Source organism: Ooceraea biroi, chromosome 11 (genome assembly GCF_003672135.1).
Source record: "Ooceraea biroi isolate clonal line C1 chromosome 11, Obir_v5.4, whole genome shotgun sequence".
Taxonomy (NCBI): Eukaryota; Metazoa; Arthropoda; class Insecta; order Hymenoptera; family Formicidae; genus Ooceraea; species Ooceraea biroi.
Genome location: NC_039516.1, coordinates 11,700,201 through 11,717,363, shown reverse-complemented (window position 1 = coordinate 11,717,363; position 17,163 = coordinate 11,700,201). Strand labels below are relative to the sequence as shown.

At 42.3% G+C, this 17,163-nt stretch overlaps 5 protein-coding genes across 5 annotated transcripts; 3 read left to right on the top strand and 2 right to left on the bottom strand.

Moving 5' to 3' along the window:
• Positions 1–479: 479 nt before the first annotated feature.
• Positions 480–5,082, bottom strand: LOC105278671 (eukaryotic peptide chain release factor GTP-binding subunit ERF3A). Its single transcript, XM_011337912.3, has 7 exons — positions 4,128–5,082; positions 2,873–3,060; positions 2,506–2,626; positions 1,871–2,333; positions 1,362–1,668; positions 703–1,135; positions 480–617 (listed from the first exon to the last, which is right to left on the bottom strand). Exons 1-7 carry the CDS (start codon positions 4,426–4,428, stop codon positions 574–576), a joined length of 1,857 nt encoding a protein of 618 aa, XP_011336214.1. The 5' UTR covers positions 4,429–5,082; the 3' UTR covers positions 480–573.
• An 86-nt stretch (positions 5,083–5,168) lies between these two features.
• On the top strand, positions 5,169–8,015 carry LOC105278670 (sperm-associated antigen 7 homolog). Its single transcript, XM_011337911.2, has 6 exons — positions 5,169–5,187; positions 6,499–6,611; positions 6,727–6,794; positions 6,883–6,971; positions 7,061–7,398; positions 7,709–8,015. The coding sequence occupies exons 2-6, from the start codon at positions 6,533–6,535 to the stop codon at positions 7,825–7,827; spliced, it is 693 nt and encodes a 230-aa protein (XP_011336213.2). The 5' UTR covers positions 5,169–5,187; positions 6,499–6,532; the 3' UTR covers positions 7,828–8,015.
• On the bottom strand, positions 7,498–11,719 carry LOC105278669 (exocyst complex component 8). The gene is made up of 8 exons (XM_011337909.3): positions 11,368–11,719; positions 10,646–11,007; positions 10,269–10,571; positions 10,056–10,200; positions 9,382–9,891; positions 9,171–9,301; positions 8,660–9,076; positions 7,498–8,496 (listed from the first exon to the last, which is right to left on the bottom strand). Exons 1-8 carry the CDS (start codon positions 11,420–11,422, stop codon positions 8,290–8,292), a joined length of 2,130 nt encoding a protein of 709 aa, XP_011336211.2. The 5' UTR covers positions 11,423–11,719; the 3' UTR covers positions 7,498–8,289.
• Positions 11,720–12,144: 425 nt separating this feature from the next.
• LOC105278672 (transmembrane protein 218) lies at positions 12,145–13,458 on the top strand. Its single transcript, XM_011337913.3, has 3 exons — positions 12,145–12,628; positions 13,023–13,180; positions 13,359–13,458. The coding sequence occupies exons 1-2, from the start codon at positions 12,428–12,430 to the stop codon at positions 13,161–13,163; spliced, it is 342 nt and encodes a 113-aa protein (XP_011336215.1). The 5' UTR covers positions 12,145–12,427; the 3' UTR covers positions 13,164–13,180; positions 13,359–13,458.
• Positions 13,459–13,479: 21 nt separating this feature from the next.
• Positions 13,480–14,643, top strand: LOC105278673 (thioredoxin, mitochondrial). The gene has a single exon (XM_011337914.2). The coding sequence runs from the start codon at positions 13,505–13,507 to the stop codon at positions 13,931–13,933; it is 429 nt and encodes a 142-aa protein (XP_011336216.1). The 5' UTR covers positions 13,480–13,504; the 3' UTR covers positions 13,934–14,643.
• Positions 14,644–17,163: the final 2,520 nt, after the last annotated feature.

Here is a 17,163-nt window from a genome sequence, read left to right as displayed (position 1 = left end):
ATTAATTATAATTTCCTTAATATAATCCGCAATCGATATCAATCGCCTACTTTACTTCCATTTATGTGTGTGTTGTGTGTTGTGTCGCACCTCAGAAGAATAAAAATATTGTGTTTTTTTTTTATTATCAAGGAGACACGGTTAATATTTGATCATTATTCATTTATAATTACTCCAATGCAAGTGCCATCGTTCCGCAGCTTACCTAATAAAAGGAACACGCGCTCTTGAGTTTCGATTGTGTACGTCTCCTTACCTATAATAATCGAATCTATTTGCTCTTACATCAGGCTATAAATATTTTTTCTCTTCCCCCCCCCCTCCCCGCCCCGAACCCGTCCCGTCCCGTAGCCATTTACGTCGCACGCACACGCATTTATTGTATGTATAGCTCTGTGTTGTAGATGACGTGTTAATATGTTACATTACTAATTTGCCAGAATTTCATCATGCCCGTTTGGTTTGCTTAATAATCGTGTGCTCTTGCATCGTCATATATTTGTCACATTGAAATAATGATCATTTTTTTTTGTTTATTATTAATCTGTCGTAACACTTAAGCAAGTTTCCTTTTTACTCGACCACCTTCAGCACCTTGCCGATTGCGATAGTTTTATCTGAAATTATTACGAGTCGTTAGAAATGCAAAATGAGAAAAGAAATTAAAAAAAATATCCCCGTCCTCTTCTCGTCCGTACTCACTTTCATCCCTAAGAGTGAAGCGACCCATTTGTTGGAACAACTTGAATCTTTCGAGACATATGACGCCCGCGCACTCGATTCTCATTATAGCCACCTGGTCTTGCTTGACGAACCTTGGCCTCGTTTTGCTTTTATCGCCCGTCTTCTTGTCCACCAGGCAGATCAGCGCCTTCACCGTGACTTCCTCCGCGGCGCAGTGAATGTGCATCACGGCGCTGTACCCCGCGCAGATGATACTTTTGTGTTCTAATATTACGACCTGCGCGTCGAAGACCTTGCCGGTTTTGATAGGGTTGTTGCTGTCGCACAGAACGAATCCCGGACTAACGTCTTCCTCTTCGATGCCCTTCAGCTTGATCTTCACATTCTCCCCGGGCCCGACGGACGTCACCTCCTCGTCGTCCGACCACAGCTGGTCCACTGTCACTGCCGTCTGCAGACGAGTGAGAGACGAGAGATAAATTATTCCGCGTACTACGCGAAATGACACGCGAATTTGTAACAAAGCTAACGAAGCGTTTGGCAATCCGCCAGAAAGATATCGCGGAGAGGAAAAAATATCGCAACTCTCCTGCGTAAAAGCGATGCAGAAACTAAAGTTTGCACGTAAAGCAACCAGTATAAAAATATAAACCAGTTTAGGAGAAATATATACGTACCCTATTTGGCATAACAAGTAACGACTGTCCTTTTTTGGCTTCTCCCGCCTCGACCTTGCCCATAACAACGGTCCCCATGTCCTTGTACTTGTCGACGATCGGCATGATAAAAGGCCCGTTACTCTTACGATTGAGCGAGGGAAGTGAATCGATGAAGGGTATGAACGGTGGGCCGCTGTACCAGTTACAAAGATGTTCGGGTATCGGATCCTTCAGGCCGATACCGAGCTGACCGGAAACCGGCATGAACGTAAGGTCTTTCGCAGGATTGAATCCTAATTTACGTAGATATGGCAGTATCTTATCCCTGTAATAAACATTTTTTTTTTCCTTTTCATTTTCATATCAAATCTATAAAGAAGCACACGATGCATGATATTACTGTCACTTGCGCAAACGTGATTAAAAAAAAGGGATTAATAAAACAGAAGTGAGATACCCTGCGTAGGACTTTTTACTCCAGTATCAGACTTTACTACTTCTCCTACAGATTTAACATGTACAAATACCTGCATTCATTGTATCGTCCCTCGTCCCACTCAACCGTAGGGTCATCCATCTTATTTACTAATACAACCAAATGTTTGACGCCTGCGGTTTTGGCGAGCATAGCGTGTTCCCTCGTTTGACCCCCTCTGTCGAAGCCCGTCTCGAATTCGCCTTTCCTCGCCGAGATAACAAGGACCGCCAGATCGGCTTGCGCCGCTCCGCCGATCATGTTGGGTACGAAGCTTTTATGGCCGGGTGCGTCTAATATCGTAAAGTGCTTTCGTTCTGTTTCGAAGTAAGCTCTACCCACTTCCACGGTCTTTCCCTTCTCCCTCTCCTCCTGATTCGTGTCCAGCGCCCAACTTAAGTACCATGTTTCCCGACTTCTTTCCTTCGCTTCCCGCTCGTACTTCTCCAACGTGCGTTTGTCGACCATCCCTGTAAGCGCCATGATTTGGCCTCCAATCGTTGATTTCCCAGCGTCTGCAATGTACACATTGAAGATAATCTGACAAGCGCAACAACTATTTGAAACCATGTATCAATTAATCACTTCTCAAATCTTTTTACTAATCTCTAAAATAATAATTGATATTAATAATGAATCAGAGATCGTTACATTTGTGTGCTCTTGCTAGACAAATCTAATACCTACCCACATGTCCTATAAAAACAACGTTAACATGTTCCTTTTTGCTTTTGGTATCTTCCGCTACTTTGACAGGTTTCTTTTTAGGTACTTTAACAACCAGCTCCTCGTCTTCGTCGTTATCAGCCTGAAAGTAATATAAATATAGCAACGACACGCAAGGATATTTTAAAATTAAAGTTAATGTATCTAAGAAAATTTTTTTAATTTTTAAATGAATAAATGAAATAAATGAATAATCTTATTAAAGTGAAATGAATAAAAATAATGAATGAAAGAAAGGTCTTATATATAATATAATCCTTATAATCTCACAGAATACGTATACCGAGACGATATTTTAAAGAGATTGACTTGAAAGATTCAAGCTTACCTCTTCATTCTCAGGCGTGAGCAAAGGATCACCATCTACGGCTGCTTCTTCCCAAGAATCTGCAGGCTGGTGCTCTGGGCTGGTATTTAATTGATCGTTGACATTCGGCGGTGGAGCCCCTCCCCCAGCAGGAGGTTCCTCAACTCGACTGCCAATTGGATCTGATGGGACAACGGGAGTAGAATTTTCTGTAGGAGCAAAATTAAAAAAAAAGATGTGTTCAGTATCGTGTACAATGCATGTAAGATAATGTACAATTCTAAAATATAAATTTTTAATGGAAAAACTTGTAATGCCCTATTTATTATTCACGTCTCTCACTTCTTCCTTGCATTGTGTTTGCTCTTGTTACAATTTTTATCACAAAAAAGTATAATAAGTGTGCAATTATAAAATAATTCACTGTGATGATGACGTAACAAGTTTGCGTACATAGCGAATCGTATAAACGCAGCACAGAACATTTTACGTATTCCGCAACAACTCACAAAACTTATCCAAAGCAATTGTCCCTGCTGCGCAACAAAATTGATAAGCTACCAGACCTACTACTCTCCATCTCAATCGACGTGACACGTTAATCATCGAGATATACAAATCAAGATGCCTCGTTTCTACTTTATTCTTGTTCGCTTTAACCAATAATGATAAAAAGAATACTAAAGAGCAAATCGAAACTTTGTCATGGACGTAATCATCTCATAAACAAAAACAGGAGCATTTATCAGTGAGGAAGAAGGCTGGTGAAACTGGAACTTGGCTACACAACATATGCAACTCGAATGTCCCATTTCCTCCAAACTGGGTCTCCGAGGAAGATCCGACTCTGCATTTTGCATTTATCTCTGCACGTGGGAAATCGTCGCCCTGTCAGTCGTACCTGCCACTGCGAGACACACTGTGCAAGTGAAACCATATGGTATTTAAACGTGACATCCAGATACGTCGTGGACTCGCGAGAAACGCGCCACAGAATCAGCTGGAATCGACACGTGGCAGAAACACGAAATGAAACTGAAGAGGCTTCTCGTTCAGCTACGGTTTAGCGTATGAAAAGGTGTCACGCGGGTGTCTCCATATGACTCAATCTAGCAATGAGGGGTTAGTCATGGTCGGAGTGGCGCACACGAGGCGATCACAATGGCAATGCTCGCGAGTGACGCGACACGTGAGCGCTTCGGTGAATGTCTCCTCGGGGAGGAGCTTCTCGCACGCCTCTGACGACGAGGATTGTCGATCTGCCGCGGAGACTAACCATGATGTAGCTCGACGGGCATGGAGGTGGTGGTGGTGACGGTGCTGGTGGTTACGGTATTCATCTCGGTGGCGTTGACGATGCAGGGGCTGCTGTCGGTCGGCGCCGCAGTGTTGTTCTGCGACGTCGAGCTCATGCAGAAGGAAGGCACGAATTCCGCAGCGTTGACGTTCAGGGTGGAGAACGAGCTGTCGATCGACGACTCGTCCTGCTCGTCCTGCTCGTCCTGCGGCGGGCCGACGATGTCGCCGTTGCTGTCCGCCTGCTGTTCCCACGAGTCTGGTGCTATGGTGTTCGCCATGTTAATCAGTTGTTTCGGCACAGCAGCCGGCCCACAACGGCTAGCGGGTATTATCCTGGGATACTGCGGACACGCGAGACACGCCGCACGACGCACCGCGCGCTGCTCCGACACCGCGGACCGGGCTCGGGACGGGTTTAAAAAAATAGTTATCTGTCGCGCACACACGGCCGCGTACGACACGCCACACACACCGCGTACACGCGCGTACGATCGCTACTCCGCGTGCGTGCGTTCCCCGTGGTCGCCTTAGCTGCTGCCGCACTCGGCCGGAACTACCGGAATCGAAACATCAACCGTTCGCGTTTGCGAAGATCCGCCTATCAAGCGCGACAGGTCGTGGCACGTCGAGGAACGCGAGGATAATCGCGCGCGGCCGACGACGGGCAATTAAATTTACACTGCCTGATCTGCGCCGCGAAACGTCGCGACGCCGAGCGATGTTCCTCAGTCTGGCGCAATTAGAAAAATACTTCCTCTGATGCCTACAACCGGATATGTCGCGCCAAATTGCTGCCTGGGTGCGCTCCTTCGTTGGCTGCTGCGGGGTGTACGGCGCGACGAGAGGTGACGAGTGACCAATCACCATGCGTTATTAATCGCTTCTGCACGCTTCCGTTTCCGAATTCGGTCTCTCGATGACACGGAAGTGCCAAGTTCCGCGACGAAGGCACTTACAACGCTTACTTTGTCTATGCTCGCAGGCAACATTTCTTACGCGCCTGTCAAGTTGGCTCCCCTGCAACGTCAATCTCATTGGTAAGACTCGTGATGCGTCGTGATTGGACAAGTGCGTGTCTAATGCAGGTTAGACCATTGACATAGGAATATATGGACGGAGCCTATGCTACGAACTTAGGCAAGGGGGGTTCTGAGATTTGCGGTAAGGAGAGGCTGCTGGCAAATCGGGCGAGTTCGGCTGTTCTCGACATCGCCCGAATGATACTCTATAAAGTTTTGTAAAGTTGTGATACTGAAATTACATGTACGATGAGTTATTGTGTTGTGTCGGAATGTAGCAATCGCATCAATGCAAAAAGGAAAAATTGGCAACAACTTATGAAAGAAAATGATCCGAAAATTTCTTTTCATCTGTAAGTAAAATACATACAATTGTAGGTTATACACAATGCCGGTAAAACGTTTCAGATATTGTTATGTGTTTATTATTATATTCATATGAATAATTGTTCGATAACAGTTTTTCATTTATAGTTATTATAATTCATATATTTAATAATAATATATACGATTTGACTATATATATATATTTATTATTAAATATATGAATTAATAAAAACTATAAATGAAAAACTGTTATCGAACAATTGTTCATATGAATATAATAATAAACAAGCCAACATTCTTTCTTAACACTGCCAGTAGATAATTTCAGTAAACGAGTACGATTAATATTCGACACAACTGGCTATAATTCTCTTTATTAGAACGACGTTTCGACCATACGGGATGTGGTCCTCTTCAGTAGGTGACAATGTACATCTAAATTACGTTAAAAATATAATAATTAAATAAGATTGTCTTTCGGTGCCACCATTACTCGGTCTAGGTGTATAATCAAGCCAAAATTCTTTCTTAACACAATAACAAATTTAAATAATAATAAACACATAACAATATCTGAAACGTTTTACCGGCATTGTGTATAACCTACAATTGTATGTATTTTACTTACAGATGAAAAGAAATTTTCGGATCATTATTTTCTTTCATACGTTATTGCCAATTTTTCCTTTTTGCATTAATGCGATTGCTACATTCCGACACAACACAATAACTCATCGTACATATATATATATATATATATATATATATATATATATATATATATCACTGGCGAAACCGACATACCCAACAGCCGAAGTTACACGAAGTGCCAGTGCTCTCCCCTTACCGCTGATCTCAGCTTCCCCTCGTAAAAGGCTCCGTCCATATATTCCTATGTCAATGGGTTAGACAGAGAGAGAAGAAAAGCGTTTGTTAACCTAACAATTTTCCCTAGCGTTGCGGCACACGTTCGTGATCTTTTGAATTTTTCACTTGTGATAGGTTGATAGAAATCGTGAAAGAAATCGTCGAGATCATGGATCTACTGGGATCTATCCTGAAATCTATGGACAAGCCGCCGACAACGAGCGACAAGCAGAAAGAGCTTATGAAAAGTGAGTTGATTCTAACCTAAAAGTATTTAGGGAGAGAAACGAATGAGCGCTTTTATTAAAAATTCTGAGATGACCTGAGAAATATGGCAAATGCGAATACATTCTGTTTATGCAGAACAGCGGGAGGAATATCAGAAGCGTCAGAAAGTCGAGGCGGAGAAGCTGAAGCTCTTCCGGGAGAAGGTTAATTTGTCACGTCTTTATCACGACTTTTTGTACATTTTGGCTGATTAGCTGGCTTCATTTGATGCGATATCAACTTCATGTGTAGGTTGAAGAGACAATTAACAAGTTTCTGCAAGATGACAATGCCAAGGACTACAAATTCACTACTATGGACCAACTACATAGAAGTATCGTGTAAGGAAAAATATATTCTCTCTGCACGAGTCACGTACTTAGCTCCGATCTTTGCAAATAGTAGAAGAAATCTTCATCCTGGGTTTCAGTCACGACGTAGCAGAGGTAGCAAACGTTTGGGCGTACTCCTTTGGCCAGGAAGGCGTTGATCGACACATCATGATCTTCAAGAGGGAGCACGCACCTTCGGAAGATCAACTGAACACACTGCGCAAGGGAGAAGAATGGAACGAGGAGGTTGCAAAAAGACTGAAAGAGGAGAGAGCGAGGAAAGCGCGGGAGGAAGCAGAGTACGCAAAGTCTAAGAAACAAAAGGATGATTTTGTACCCAATAGTTACTACAAGGACAAGTATCAACACTTGATCGGTAAAGAGGCTGCTTTAGAAGCTGCTAGAAAGACGGAAGCCAATAGCAGTTATGGATGTGGTAAGTTGGTTCTATTCTAATAAAAAAAAAAAATATGCATAGAACATCCTTACGATTCTTACTGCAAGCATAAAAGTTGTTAAATGATTACTGCAGAACTAAGAGACTACTAAAATTATATTTATTAGGTATTGTCATGTTACACATATTATTAACAATGCGACGTACATCCTTCAAGCTCACACAACAGACAATTAATTATTAACGTATGGTTTTGCAGTAAAAATCATGAAGATGTTTCATAATTGATGGTTTTTAATCCTGATGATCTTAAAGCCGTGAGCAAAATATTTCGAATTTCCCTTTGCAGTTCCTAGCAAAAACAAGAAGGACCAAAGAAGCATAGAACAAACTCTGGCCGACATACGCGCCAAGAAGAGGAAACTGGAGATGAATAACGAAACTAGCAGCGACAAGAGTACAAAATAGTGATATTACGTAATTATATATATATAGAGTGGCGTATATAAATTATCTACATATCTAATTAATTAACTGTAAATAATACTTTTTCGTATTAGGTATGTTATCTTATTGTAAATCATTGCATTACATCAGCGCCATCAGCGGAGTTTTATGCGTGATAGTCCGAGCTATTAAATTTCAGAGTTCACTTATCCATTGTTGTTTTTTTTTTTAAACGCTATGAGTTATCGATCAGTTCTACGTTGGCATTGCGTATTAATATATGTACCTGCATTAGAAGTGAAAGGGCACACTTCTACTTAGTTATCATACAATTGTTACACATTGACTCGGATTGATTCTCGTATATACAATATAGTACATCTCGTCTCGCGCACGCGGACGTAAGCATTTGATCCTGCGACGGGGCATCCCCTGCGATGCCCATAATAAATTGAGCGACGTAACGCCAACCTCGTTTCTCAATTAGAGGTACTCCGTGGTAGAGTATTTAGGAACTGAAGTTCTCGGAGCTGGTTTTGGCTTCGTTGGCGACGGCGACTCGAATACAATCTGCTCCTTCAAAGCGAGCAACTTGGTGAATTTCTGATTCGTTGCGGACTTGTACAGCTCCAGTCCCCGGGCGATAATGACGTCGCGTATGTAGGCTGCGTTGCTCTGTACCAATTTCCGCTGGAAAAAAATTGGAATCTTGTAAATTCAGTAAAATCATGGAGAAATCCGTGTGTTAATAATTAAAATTGTACAACAAAATAAATAAAAATACACAAATTGCACAATTATCTTGGAAAGAATATTATTTGAAAAGATCGTTATGCCGTAATGATGATGTTACCTCCTGCTTCAACTTTGGGTCCGTGAGCGAAACCACCAGATGTTGAACCTCGACCCGCATCACGGACACCAGCACACCGTCTATCGTGGACATCAGTTCAGACGTGGCTATGCTGAGGCAGTCTTCTAACAGACTGACGTAAATTTTGGAGAAGGTCAAGGTATTGTACGTCAGCGGTATCCAGCAGTCGTTCGTCGCGTACAACGGCGGCAGGCCTATACCGAGATCATCGAGTTCCGACAATAGCTTCTGGAGATTTTGACTAGTTTTCAGATTAGTAGGCCGCCAAGTGTCCTCCGTCACGTGGAGCTTCGCCGTGTCGATACAGTTCTTCCCTGCGTCCTGAATGGCTCTAGCTAAGGGAGACCTGAGTTGCCCATCCAGCTGATAACGAAAGTCCATGCCAAGTTGAGTCAACTGGAAAAGGGATCGTCGTTAATTTGTGATTTGAAGTATTTGCCTTTTTCTGCTTCAATGAAAATGATTAGGAAAATATGTTAAATCTATCCACCTGATCGCAGTGACTTCGAACAGCGACAATGCACTCTACCAATGTACTCAGCACAACTTGTGGTACGAAGAGCTGCTTAGCCAAGTGCGACGTCAAGTGTTTCACCTCCTGGCTGCACCACACGACTAGAGCTGCGTCAGTGAGAAGGAAACCGAGTTAAATTAATCCAGCATTCGATCGTGTATAATTTTTATATTCGATATTGTATCACCGGAGGTGCAATTTGTAGACTGAGGGAAGGTCTTCAGGAATTCCTTCGCTATTTCCGCCATGTTGCTGAAGGCAATAGCGCTGAGCTGCTTCACGTAAGCCATGATTGTGCCTTCTCGCTTGATCCTCTTCAGTCGCGCCTTCAGCACCGCGCTGCACAGCCGTAGGTACAAGTGGCAGCCTTGCGCGCTCCTGTTCAGCTGTATCAACAGCTTGACCGCGCGTCGCGCGCTCCTCAGACCGCCCCCCTGCAGCGATTTCGCTTCCGCGCTCAGTTCCAGCTCCTTGGTCAGCACGTTCACCAGCGAGCGACCTCTCTCGTTCACCTTCGCCTGGATCTCGGTCAGCAGCGGCGTTGGATGAGCGTCTTTCAGATAGGCCTTTGCCTTCTCCAGTAAACTGTACGCCTCCTCGAAGTGGCGTTGCGCTATGCAAGAATCCAGATCTTCGGCCACCTCTAGCACCCATTCTGGCAGTGGTTCGTGGTACTCCGAATCGTCATCGTCTATTCCTAGTGAGAAATCAATTTAAACGATTTCAAAGAAGTTTGACGAGCAAAATGCTTGAAAAAATAACGATAATGAATGCGAATTAAATATGGACAGAGGTGCAATATACTCGGAATATCAAAAGATTAATTTGTCAGTATTTGCCGTAACTGCTATAAAATCGCACCTAGTGTATTTGAGTCTAAGGACATCGAACGGGATGGTGTAACTTTGTCCTCCTTTGGATGCTTATCGTTATCCGGCGCGTCAGTCGAGTTCTCCCCTGCCAGTTTGGCCCTCTTCGCTTGCTCGCACTTATCCAGCCACTCTTTCTGCGAACGAAACAACTTCAAATAATTCCTTCTCGCATCTCGCGATCGTTGTTCTTGAACGCACTAACTTTACTTGTCGCTGTAGCACACTGAAACACCCTCGTATCGGAGAACGCCAGTAATTTGAACGCCAGCTTCACCGTGCCGTGATCCCGCACGTTGACGATAGCCAGGGTCTCCAGATTGTACACTGCCTGCATTTTGTATCTAGGTGGACCGCGCCGACCACCATTTGCCAGCCAAGACGCGACCATCAAGACGTCACTGAATAGGTATGCGTGAATTCTCTTTAATGGCGTTCCTTCAAGCGGGTCTAACTCGAGTAGAGAGCCTTCGTGCAGGCAAACCCGTCCTGGAGTTTCCGCTAAGCTCTACAAAAGAAAAAGAAACATGTAAACTTTTTGTTTTTCTTTATTACCATAATACACCATAAGAGGCGACTAACCATAGCGCCTTCCACATTTTCGATTAACTGAATAAGTTTCTGCTTTTGTTCCTCCTCCTTGGACACAGAATTAGCAGAATTCTCCTGCTGCGACTCGGACAAATCCTCAAAGACGACACCTGCCGTCCTCGTGGATCCCAGTGTGCTCAGTAAGGCACGTTGTTCGCTTAAGAGCTGAGATAATTGATACATCTCGCTCTCCAGATGCGAAATTTCCTTGGCGGTCTCGATAAACTGCATATAGTTTTGGTAGACGTTTCGTTTCAATTGAGCAGAGGTATTGTTTGCCAGTTCCTGTATCTTGGCGCGCTGCTGCCTCAGTTCGTCTGCTCCGACGCATTGTGCGCTAAGTTCCTTTACAACTACAAGCAAGCAGGATTGTAAGAAAGATGAAATGAAAAGGTACAATTACGTGTAATTTATTAATCATATATAAATGTAAGCAATCTCTTTAGTGACACTTGAATATTTTTCTATCCGTATCCCAGTTGCATCCAATATGTGTAACGTGATCTAATGATTATCAAAGAAATATTTATGTGATAAATTTCAGATAGTACAACATAGAGAGGTTTTGAATACATTATGCTACAAGTACTTAATAATTAAAAACAACATATAATTATCCAGGACACTGTCACATACTCAATAATTTATTAAAAACTTGTAAAATTTCGCGTTCTTAAATTGAATAGGTGCATGTGCATTCATCAATAGCTTACATTTTTCTGGGTTAAAGTCCTCGGCTGCGAAAACCTTCGCCAAGTTATCAGCCATTGCGAAGCACCGTTCTCTATAGAAAAAAATGTTTTGTTATTATTAATAATATAAGTTATATACGTGCTCTTGTCATGCTTGTCAAGGCTTCACGTCACTGGTCACAAATAAATTGACATGATTACACTACGGTAGCGCAACTCCCTATCGGCATCTCCGGTATATGGTGTTGACGAAAATGGAACGGCTCTGCGCGAGGTAAGGAGGTTACCCAATAACGCCGCACAAGTTTCTTTCTCTCTCTCTCTCTCTCTTTCTCTCTCTTTTCTTTTAAAGCTCGCTGTGCATAACACAAATTTCGCCTTTATTCGTATAAAATTGCTTCAACTCGCTGTCGAGTTTTACTACTTCAAAGCTAACCACGCCTGACTCGCCGTTGACTCGTACTACTACCTTGAAATTCAGTCGGGAACAGTGGAGGCTCGAGCGGACATTTTTGGAACTAAATTCCTGTGGAATGGCAGCAACTGCCGTCCGTGGTCGTCTGGGCATCTATCACGTAACTTTTCCCCTAGGATGGAAAATGAAAATTTCGCGTGAACTTTTACGTTCTGATTTGCTGCTGAGATGAAGAAATTTTCATTTTTCATTTTCCATCCTAGGGGAAAAGTTACGTGATAGATGCCCTGGCGGGTTGCCATCGTGCAGGCTTGCCAACGTGTTTGCCGGGTTGCTGTTACACAGGCACTCGGCGCATATTTTAGTTCGAAGAAAGCCCACTACGAGCTCCACTGTCTTCGATTGTAAATTCAGGTAGCGATACAAGTCGACCGTGGATCAAATGTAGCTTTATTTTCAAGCAGTAGCATTCGGGAACGGGCTAATCGGTGTGATATTTTTAATCAGTGCAGCTTAACAGCTGATAAATAAAGCTCTCATCTTCAAGCACAACCTAAGCGGCAGATTAGGTTATCTCCGTGACCACCACGGCCAGATGATCGCACGTCCGCGCTCCCTGACAGGGATCTCGTATTTTTTTATTCTCTTCCGTTTCCCCGCGGAGGTATGACCGCTCTGATACTCGGCGTCGGCGTCGGCTTATTCATCATCCTCAGCCTGTGGGTGCTAGCCGTACTGATACTCGTGGTATCGTTGCGCGTCGAGAAGAAGATCGGCGTGTTCGCGATATTATTCGTGATAGTGGTCACGATCGTTCTGACGAGCGTGCCCCGCGCGTCGGAGAAGCCTGCTTCCGTTCAGGACAAGGTACGATTTCTCGTCGGAGATCATCACTCGTGGGTGACTTGAAAGTCTTATAGCAGATTCGGTGACATTAGCGTTCGATGACAGTTAACCTAATTTCGGAATGCTGGAATTCGATTATCCGATTACTTGCTTTTCTTGGGGATTCATTGACGTGTTCGTTCTGTGAAGATTGTTGAAAGCACTGTCTCGAAATCGCACCTACTATTGTATTATTATTATTAGAATCGATTGTAGACTAGTTATAATTTTATATATATAAATAAAATATTTTATATAATTATGTGTATATATTTGGATAGGAATGATGCAACGAATTGACAGCGTGCTCACTTGTATTTTGAAAGTTATATAATTGACGTTTCTCATTGGTCTAATAATTTGGTGGACCTTGCAGGTGTACGATCGGCTCTTTGTGTGGCGCACAGTGCTCCTGATACTGTTACTCGTCTCGTCTATAGTTTCCCTTGTGGGATACATCAAGTTTGGACTGGCAGAGGCTGTTCGACCAGTTAGGATATCCAGCTGGGTCTCTTAGATGCTTCTTCTTTCATGGTATTTTATATAGTTTGATTACTAGTTTAAGATATAAACGTGATGTATTATTACAATAATCGGCTGAAACTCCATGCGTAACAATGATTTTTATACAGGAATAACATGAAAAGTACTTGTAAACAAAATATAGCTGTCTAGCTGTGGCCGACTAGTCAACAATCTTCCGTTTGTACAGGTATTCCTGGCTACATGACGAGTGTCGAGATGCCTCAGTACGTATAGGACCTAATTAGCCCGTTGACATAGCGTCAGCCTTTTATCTGCACATCTAAAAATCTCTCTCGGTCGCGTCGCGAGTAGCGAGTTTGAAAAGGAGGAACGATGTTGCGCAGTATACGAACTTGCATGCCGTCCGTGGTGAGACGCATCTCGTTGTTCCGTCAGAATAACAAGCGATACGAAATAAATAACAATAATGACTTCGTGAACAAAGTGATGAACGGCAGGGTGCCGGTTATAGTCAATTTCCACGCGGACTGGTGCGATCCGTGTAAGATACTGACACCAAAGCTAATAGAGCTGATAGAACCGATGGACAAAGTAGATCTAGCTATAATCGACGTGGAGGAGAATCCGGAATTGGTGCACGCCTTCGAGGTGAAAGCTGTGCCCGCAGTGATAGCGATCTCGAACGGCTTGGTCGTGGACAAGTTCATTGGTCTAGTCAATAACGAGATGATCGAGAGCTTAATACAAAAGCTGACGCACGAAGGACCAATAAGTACAGAAAGTAAGAACACCGAGTCGTAGTCGTAAACTGCTAATTACCAAATATATCGTATTCGATACACCTTTACGCTTCCATTTTCTCTACTCTCGACTAACGTGCGCTTCAATACTCGTAGAGAAAATGTTAATCACTTCAAAGTTACTTCGTCCGAGACTCAAGGCCTTTTTTTATCTAATCGTGCTGAGATAAGCATTGTAGAGCTGTAGAACTTAGACTCGTATTTATGTTAGAAAGCGGCATGTATAGCGCGATATAACTCGAGATATCGTTCTGCGAAGTACGTACGTACTAATACTCGTAAATCCGACTCGACTTTGGGTCATATTGCATTGAGATACTTTGTACTTAGAAATTATTAATGCAGAGCTTATCCAGCAGCCTACATTCTCGACCAAGAACGTGCTAGAAAATAGCGAGTTTATCTTAAGATGTCTTTAAAAGATGTAACGAAATTCTATTGTAGAAATTATAAATGTATTCTAGAGAGAGAGAGAGAGAGAGAAATATTATTATATAGTAACACCGTTATACGGGAATTGTAAGCTACAAACTAATTGTGATACACATCTTTTTAGACATGAATTTTTTCAATATTCTCGAGAATGACTTTATCTTTACTTGAAATTAACATATATATATATTATATGTGTAAGAAAAGACTATATCTTACTAATCAGTCCGATAACGAATTATTATGTGCAATGATAATAAATTTTTTAGATAATTCGAATTGCGTTACATATTTTTACATGCGTCGATACATATATTTTTGCAAAATGCGCACGTAAATTCATATATGTATATACATATATATTTTCTCTTATTTTTCTCGCGTGATAGATTATTTAATTAAGTTTATTTAAAAGTAATATATAATATTTTCAATATATATATGTATATATCTCTAATTTATAACCCATTGTACAAAGTGTATATACTAATCTCAGCCAGAGAGTTGATCAAGCGACTAGAGGGCAATTAATTATCTTAGTTTACTCGGTGGAAATTGCGTGTGCATACACGGGAGAGCCGAGATAAATTATATTACCTAATCGGATTTCACTTTTTCGTTTATTGTTGATCGTAAAACAATTGTGTACAATCATTGTGTGTATGAAAGTACTGTCCGTTAAAGATATATATAGTAGGCCAGAGATATAATAAAGATTATTTACTCCACGTGTAACTCTCTGGTGAAAGAGCACCCTCCCTCCCTCCCCCCCCGCGCGTCTTTCGGCAGCAAGCGATACATAAATGTGTCATCAACAATTAAAAGACTAGCTATAATCTTTTTCGTCATCAGTCAGGTGTTACTTAAGACACCATGATAAGGCAATGCTGTGATTCTGTGGTCACTTGCAAAAAACTATCTTTCATCCTCTTCTATTTTTTGCCCAAATATATATGTATATGTATATATATATATTTTTTTTTTCTTTCTCTACACGTAATGAATGTAAGCTATGTATCAGATTTACAGAATTTTTGCAAGCAACCCTGCGTTTCTTATTATTTAAATAACTGGTATATAAACGTGTCCCACGAACACGCTCGTAACATTTACAGTGGAACAAGCGGGGCGAAAATCGGCTTACAACGATTATATACAAAATTAGCAGGGAAAGGAGGAGAAAGAGAGAAAAACCGAAAAACTATCAATAATTTTCCTTTCAAAGGATAACAATAATATAGACGTTTCATTGTCCGATGGAGAGCACGTGCATATCAGTGCGTTTGCGAGTGCGCGCGGGGATACCCCGTGATATTCCATTCCATCGGCAGCAAATGCGCTCTCGCGGCCAAACAGCATCTTCAAGCTCACGCACAATTAATGCCAAGCGAGTTCGAATCAGCCTTTTTTGTACACGGACGCGAACGAGCGAATGGAAGTAGCGTACGAGACCGACCGCGGTCTCTCGGTCGGTCGGCACACGCACGCGGATATGTCCTAGCGGAGGGTCCGATCTCGTGGGACCTCCCCGTGAAAAATTATTACATACACTCAGGTAGATTAGATTTTCGTGGACGCTGTCTGGAATATTCTGCGATGGGTGCGTCTCGCGCGCAATATACATATACATATATATATATACATATATATATTATATTTACAACTTATCTACACTGTACCAGTTTAAAAAAGAGAATCGTAACAAAATGTAGAAAAACGCGAATGATACCCTTATGTACAAATATACTGTTTCATGCCACTTGTGTTGCGCTCGTATGATACATTATTATTACACATATCGCAAATAATACAAGTTCCACATTGCGGCACTACGCTTTTCCTCCTGTGCGTCTCCCGTTTTGTCAACCGCCAAAAATATATATATGTATATATGTGTGTGTGTATATATATATATATTTATATCGTATATTTATCGTAAGAGTTTATAGTGGAAGTGAGAAAGGCGTCCAAACGCACCCTCTTTAACCAATGGTAAATAATTTAGATACATCGGGCAACAAGTAACATTCTGCTCCGTTCGGTGAGAACGAATTAATATATACCATCATATTATAATACACAGTATATAGTACAACATGATACAATTCGGTTTGCATCGAATAACTTGGTTATTGGCGGCCCGTCCTCTCGTTATAGCCCTCGCGAGAGGTAACAATACGTGTATCTGCGACAGTGACAAAATATTCGTATCTCTTTCTCTCTTTTTTTTTTCTATACAGACTCTACAATCAGTTCGTCTTTTCCAGCCCAACAGCGTGTTTCGCGTAGAAATGCGTCGAAAAAAGCGAAATGAACCCTAGTTAACGACAATTAGAGAGAGAACGCGCTTATTAAAATCGAGCCATTGAAAAGTGCCATTGAACCTGACAAAATCCCTAAGTACATAGTTAACAAAAAGTGAGAAGTAATTGAAAGCGCTTGCGACGGCGGTTGCTACGCCGTGTCGTGACACGGAATAAGTTTCGCGGACAGTTTCCGCAGGAGCTAGTGAAAAATATCCTTAAACTTTATTTATAACGGTACCCTGAAAAGAACCGCTGGACGCTGCACGACCGGGTCGTCCAGCCTGTCAATTAAAAAATAAGCTAAAGATCTCGCGCGCGCGATCTCGACGTTGATCTCCGTTGATCTCGACCTCCCTCATCGATTTACGTCCTAATTGGCGAGTATTGACTTCGTGGAAATAGGAAATTAGCGCTCGACAACGTTAGTGTGGTATACGTTACGTGTACACGCGTGTGCGTGAATTACTAGTTTCGCGCAGTTTGACCTTTTGCG